The sequence below is a fragment of the Miscanthus floridulus genome, chromosome 5, assembly GCF_019320115.1.
Source record: "Miscanthus floridulus cultivar M001 chromosome 5, ASM1932011v1, whole genome shotgun sequence".
Taxonomy (NCBI): Eukaryota; Viridiplantae; Streptophyta; class Magnoliopsida; order Poales; family Poaceae; genus Miscanthus; species Miscanthus floridulus.
The window spans coordinates 1,910,520-1,916,826 of NC_089584.1; the positions used below are offsets into that span (position 1 = coordinate 1,910,520).

General features: G+C 43.2%; 1 protein-coding gene across 1 annotated transcript; it reads left to right on the forward strand.

Annotated features, from left to right (window-relative positions):
- The first annotated feature begins 3,620 nt into the window (after positions 1 to 3,620).
- On the forward strand, positions 3,621 to 5,929 carry LOC136451313 (salt stress root protein RS1-like). The gene is made up of 5 exons (XM_066452025.1): positions 3,621 to 3,778; positions 3,931 to 4,074; positions 4,248 to 4,337; positions 4,480 to 4,567; positions 5,201 to 5,929. The coding sequence occupies exons 2-5, from the start codon at positions 3,970 to 3,972 to the stop codon at positions 5,518 to 5,520; spliced, it is 603 nt and encodes a 200-aa protein (XP_066308122.1). The 5' UTR covers positions 3,621 to 3,778; positions 3,931 to 3,969; the 3' UTR covers positions 5,521 to 5,929.
- Positions 5,930 to 6,307: the final 378 nt, after the last annotated feature.

The window sequence follows — 6,307 nt, forward strand, 5'->3', positions numbered from 1 at the left end:
GTGTAGGGCATGGTGTGTGTACTGTTTAGTAGCATTAGAGAAACTTGTATTTTTACTGAGACCTATGGCACTTTGCAATGATGTAGTATCTATTCCTTTTCTGCCTATTTGATCTGTTCAACTTGTATTTTATACCATGAATTTGTTTTCCTTACGTACTGGTTGTGGATAGGAAATGGACAATGTGCCTGATCAGGTTGTTAACATTGGTGGTGAGAACAATGTGGTGGAACAGGGTGGGGTAGTTGCTGCTGATGATAGCAACCAAGCAGCCCAATGGCCCTATGCACTGGAGTCCTGTCTAGTCTGGGTTCATGCTTAGGAGGTTCCATGATTTGGTGGAGCAGGGGGTCAAAACTGAGAAAGGGTTCAAGGAGGTACATGTTAGGCAGGTTGCACTCATGGTCTCTGAGTTTGCTGAGGTCAATGTGACCACTCAGCAGATTTACAATCACCTGAGAAAGTGGAGGCAAAGGTGGTTAAGGTTGTTAGGCTCAAGGATTTGAGTGGTGCTCTGTGGGATGAGGACCACCATATGATAGTACTTGATGATGAACACCTGCTAGGCCACATCAAGGTTAGAAACTATTTGGATAACACCTCAGCTATGTCTTCTCTTATATTTTGCTCCCCTATGTCTAATAGTTACATCTGTTTCACTAACTAGGACCATCCTGTTGATGCTAAGTTCTTGAACACACCAATAGAGAACTATGTTCAGATGGAGGCCATCTTTGGTGGTAACCAGGCAACAGGCAGGTATGCAATGGGCTCAAATGATCCTCTGGGTACTCCAATCATTTTGATGGGTTCAGATGGAGGCCATCTTATGCTGTAGGAAGTATTTTGATGTGTAGCACTTACCTCAACTGATGCTACAAAGAACCATTTGCTGCCTAACCAAGGTTGCACCTAGTCTGGAATAGCATAGGAGCCATGGTGATGGATGTGAGGCTTTGTTGATCTGTGTGCTGTAGACATTAACAAAGTGTGATGGATTGTCACTTAGTTGATCTGAGCCCTAAAATACCTTAGATTGTCAGTTGATCTGAGACATTTTAGATGTTGTTATTGTTCTTGTAGGAGTTTCTTTTTGGCCAATGATGCAAACTATAGCAATCTGAGGTGGCTGTGGGTATTCTTCCTGTTGTTGCTTTATTGACTTCTTGTGTTTTCTCATATCTTTCATCAAACCATAGGATACGTCCATTCCCAAGCAACTATTGTAGGCATGCCTACCGGATGGCTAGGATGGACGTGTCCCATGCTTCTATGGGAGTCATGAACTTGCCTTAGTAATTTGTGTTCTTATTTGTCACCTAGGATGATTGCAGTTTTTGACTGAGGCTGATACAATTGTGAGATCCTTTTCATGCCTATGAAGATAGCAGTGTTAGTTTGAGTAATGGATTATGCACATTGTTGACCTTAGACTTGTGAGGTACTAGAGCATTGTTTCTTCTATCTTCTGCTTATGCTTCTCATGACTGTAATCAAACCATGTGAGACATCCATGCCCAAGCAACAACTGGACAATTCTGATGATCTGATGCCTGGGCTAGATGCCTCTCATGGTTTCATTCCTGTCGTGATCTTGGTTTTCTACAATCTGTTTGAGGTTTGCTGCTGTCTATGTTTTTTAAGCTCCAAGTTCAAGGTCAAATGAAAAGGCAATTAAATCTGAGGCAAATCGATTGAACTACCCTTCATTTTGTCAACATCTTATACTTGCTTTTATGTATTTTTAAGGGGCAAATGGCTTGGTATGTTGTGTACCATGGAAGAGTAGCTGGGGTGTATTCAACCTGGGCTAGATGCAATGCCTAGGTAACTGGTTTTAAAAACAACAGCTACAAGAGCTTCCCTAACAAAGAAGAGGCAGAAGCATCATACTTAGAGTTCATGGGTTGTGAAGATGATAAAGTTTTTGTCAATCCTCCACCAAAGGTGCTCAGCAACAAACCGGTGTTATTTGTTGTGGCTGTGGTGCAGTGTTTTCTGTTGCTGGTGCTCCTGTGGTTTGTTCTTGCTCGTTGCTACAACTGTCTGTGATGCTCAAAATGCCATGGCTTGGTAAGTTGCCTGTAGGGGAAAGTAGCCTATGGTCTATGCTTGAGTTCAGTCGTTTATTTTGATGATGCTTGAGCTTTTCATTGCTAAGCATTGTTGTAGCTGCCTCTAATTGTTTCATATTGCCTGTGATGGTTTCAAAATGCCATGAAAACATGTGGAGACAATGACCTTGTGAGGAACTATGACTTTTGGGCAACCAATCATGGCCTTGTTCATGATTTGCTGGGAGTACTATTGTCATGTTTATGTCATTAGAAGCTTCAAGGTCATTGTCAATGCCAAGCTTGTTGAACTAAGGCAAAGTTATCTCTGTTTCCTTCTATTCTTCTTCATTTTGCAATAGCTGGTGGTAACCACACCAAACTCATACATGGGTACTCAGACCTAGGGCAATGCGGCCAACCAAACAAGAACTAGAATCACTAGTTCATACACCGAAACGGTGCAAACGGGGAACCAAACACGACGCTGCTCATCCGGTATCCTGTAGTCGGTTGCAACCAAACACACCCACTTGCATGCTTCCATCATGGCTGGGAAGAGCCTGCACAGGCCCTCCATCCCGGATCACCAATGCCCGAGCAACCAATCACGCCCTAAGTAGATGAGTAGGAGAGCACGTTCCACACTTCGCTATATATCCATTTATACTGATAAAGAGTTGTATTTATTGCTCTAATATTTTATCTCCAAGAAATCTTATTTAAATTGATTTTTTATCCGTCTTTCAGGTGAAGGCTCTTCACCTAAGTTCTATTTAAGGATTTTTAAATCCAAAGTATATATTCATAAGCTTCGCTAGCGAGATGAAGTGATGACCTATGGGAAAGACACCTATATAATGCCTGCACGGTCAATGTACGAAGGCTCCCTACCTAGTTTATTCAAAGGTTTTCTTGAAAGCCAAGACATAGATAGATGCGTCATCTTTACCATTTAAAGGTGAAGTGATAACCTACGCGGTCAGCAGGAGGAGGCTTCTTACCTCAAGTCATTCAAGTTTTTTTAAACCAAAGTATAAATATATAATCTTCACCATCCGAGGGGTGAAATGACAACCTGCAGGAGGGTGCCCACGCAACACTTGCACAGCCCGTACTGTCGTAACCCTAAATTTTACTGTGCTCCTTCCATATTGAGTTGTAGAGATATTGTAATATTTTTTTTTCCGTATCAGTAAAACTAGTTCAACTCGTGGCATAAGACCACGTCGTTGATAGGACGGTTGATTAGTTAACCGGACCACGGGACGAGAGCACACAAAGGATCCTAGCTAACTACCACTTCCGTGTCCCTACTCCAGCGCAGCGCAGCTTGCAGCTTGCAAGCCACCTCTCCTCTCCTCTCTCTTCTCTTCCCATGTTCGTCTTCAGCGTCCTCATCATCATCCCAGCTCGTTCTGGGCTCTTGCTGGCTTAATGACATGCCTTCCATAGTCTTCTTTCCTTTTGGCAGTTGTACCCCTGGCTCATCCACAGAGCCAGCCAGCCAGGTCACCTTGCCGTGGGGGCATCGCCGTCATTTTGCTGCTACCCAGGGTGGCTTTCTTGCCAGCCCATTCATTATAATCACTCTCATGGCACCGTGGCTCCTGTACTGCTGCCCATTCATAGGCTGCCTGGTGATCACAGCTCCACATCACACCTCACAAACGCACAGCTGCAGCAGCAGCCACCTCCTATCTCTCCTTCCTTCCTTCCTGCATGTATGCATTCATCCTTGTTTGGTTTCTTCTTCCAGTTGATTTCTTGCTTGTTCATTCATCAATCATCACCCTGCTGGGTTTCCATTTATCATCTTCCTGCATGCATGAACTTTTCTGATGCTTTTCTTTTGCTGCTGTGTTGGCCGGAGCAGAGGTTGATACATATATTCTGAACAAGGAAGCTAAGAGAGATGACCAGTGTGTGGAAGACCAAGGTTCTGCCTGGCCTCAACAAGATCTTTGACAAGGATGGCAAGAAGGCTGCAGCTGTAGGCTTCTTGAAGTCCTTCAACAAGGTATCTATAACCTATCTATCTACTCATCTATGTACAGGAGCTAGCTAGTTCAGATGATACCGCTACAAGCCTGTCGATCACTTGACTTCCTCTGCATATATTTTTCTTATATATGTTTGTTAATCAAACCTTTCTTATTCGTGTTAACTAACATATATAAATATAATCTGCAGGAGGAGATTGGCAAGGAGATTGAGGACAAGAAGACAGAACTGGAGCCCAAGGTTGTGGAGACTTATGAAGCATCTCCTCCTGAGGTTAAGGTAATTAATTATTAAGTAGCTAGTGCCCCCTTTTTCAGTATTTATTTATTTTATTTGATTGGGTTGGGTTGCTTTAGACTTAAGTAACTATATTATGGCCCGGCCCTACTGCTACTGATGATTGTACCTGCTGAATAATTAGGCTCTGTTCAAGGATAAGAAGCCAGTCAAGATCACCAAGAAGAACTCGGCTGCAGTTACCAAGTTCCTCGACGAGCTGGCTAAGATTGGTAAGCATGAAAACCTCAGATATTTCTTGCATCTCTCTGTAGCTTCCATGCATGATAGGAGTACTTGAGGAAAAGAAAAGGCAGCAACTGAAGTTAATTACCACAGTACGTTTCCTTTGGTTCCTAGTATTTGCCATTCTAGGATTTCAGTTGCATCACCTCAAACTGAAGTTCACATAAAAGACCATATTTGCCTCCTTGTAACTAGTAACATTAAAATTCATAATTTTCCTTTCCCCCCCTAAAAAACAGTGTCACTTCATCCTATCAGAACATCAAAGCAGTTTTTTTTCACCCCGGTGAAAATTAAGTGTAAACATATATTTGTCAGAATACTGATTGTTTTGTTTATGAACTAGAACCACACCACCAACGAACCGCGTCTTTTTTAGTTCCTTCTAGCAATCTTGTGGAGCAGTCGCTTTCTTGGGGTTTGTTTCTTGATGAGTACCCTTTACTATGTGTTTTTTTGGAGAAGCTCAACTTTATCTCCTTTTTCTTTGTTTTCCTGTGTATACACAGTCAAACTGCATAGGAATCTTGAATCTTCCAGGAGAAGAAGCCCAACACAAAACAACAAAACCGAAATGAAATTCCAATTTAGTCCTCAACTGTTTATTTATCTTTGTGCAGACTTCCCTGGAGCCAAGGTGGTGAGCGAGGCGGTGGCCAAGTCCGGCACCACGCCCCTGTCCCCGGCGATCACCTTCATCTTGGACAAGGTTGCACCGTTCATCCCCGAGGAGCCCAAGGCGGAGCCGGCGGCGGCTGAGGCCACCTCCCGGGAAGTCGCCGTGGAGGAGAAGAAGGAGGAGGCCGAGCCGGCCGCCACCGCTGCAGCGACGGAGGAGGCGGCGCCGGTGCCGGCGGAAGAGGAGGAGAAGAAAGAGGAGGAAGTGAAGCCGGCTGCCGAGGAGGCGGCGCCACCAGCTGCTGCTGCCGAGGAGAAGTGATCCGATCCTATCAACGGAGCATGCAAAGCTAGCTCTCACAGTCTCACTCCCTGCTTGCTGCTGGTAAATTAAATTAAATTACCGTGAGATTAAGTTACTGGATCACTGCTTGTCAACCACGTAGCTGCACAGATCGAGTTAAAATTAAGTGATTAAGTCAGTCATCAGACACACACTGGGCATGCTTGCATGAACATTAATTTGTTATTCTTTCTCTACTGTCACCTCGATGGATGGACCTTGCTGCGCCGCGTGTACATTTGTAATGTGGGGTTTTTTTCTTTGTTTTTGATTTGGGGTGATTATTACAAATGTGTAATTATTTATTTATATTGATACGTTTGTTGATATGATGGATGGACGTATTTAAGAAAACAACTCTTGTGTGTATATATATTTTTTGCTTGCTTCTTGGTTACGTTGTTCCAGCCTGTTTACTACCATATGATGGTATCTAAGCTATTTTCAATCGCAGTAATAGAACTATAGAAAATTTAGAAAACAACTAATAAACATGTTTTGTTATCATACCCTGTGGTAGGATAGAATCAACTCTAAGATTATTTGTAAAAGACGATCTACATACGGAGTGATCCACACTTTGTCGAACGCTTTCGAGAGGACAAAGGCTCGGTATGTCTGGTTAGATTTTTTGTTGTAGGACGTGGCCACCTGTAGTTTACTCGTATCTAGTTTAATGCACGTGTGTTGAAGTGGAACTATTTTTCACTCCCAATAATCCACTCCAACCCACATGGATAAGATGGATATCAACTCTGACATAATG

What these genes read in the sequence shown, in the direction of transcription:
- LOC136451313 (XM_066452025.1), top strand. Translation starts at nt 3,970, where the DNA reads ATGACCAGTGTGTGGAAGACCAAGGTTCTGCCTGGCCTCAACAAGATC. An exon ending in CATCTCCTCCTGAGGTTAAG is followed by an intron (nt 4,338 to 4,479) that starts GTAATTAATTAT and finishes CTGAATAATTAG; the next exon opens with GCTCTGTTCAAGGATAAGAA. An exon ending in CGACGAGCTGGCTAAGATTG is followed by an intron (nt 4,568 to 5,200) that starts GTAAGCATGAAA and finishes ATCTTTGTGCAG; the next exon opens with ACTTCCCTGGAGCCAAGGTG.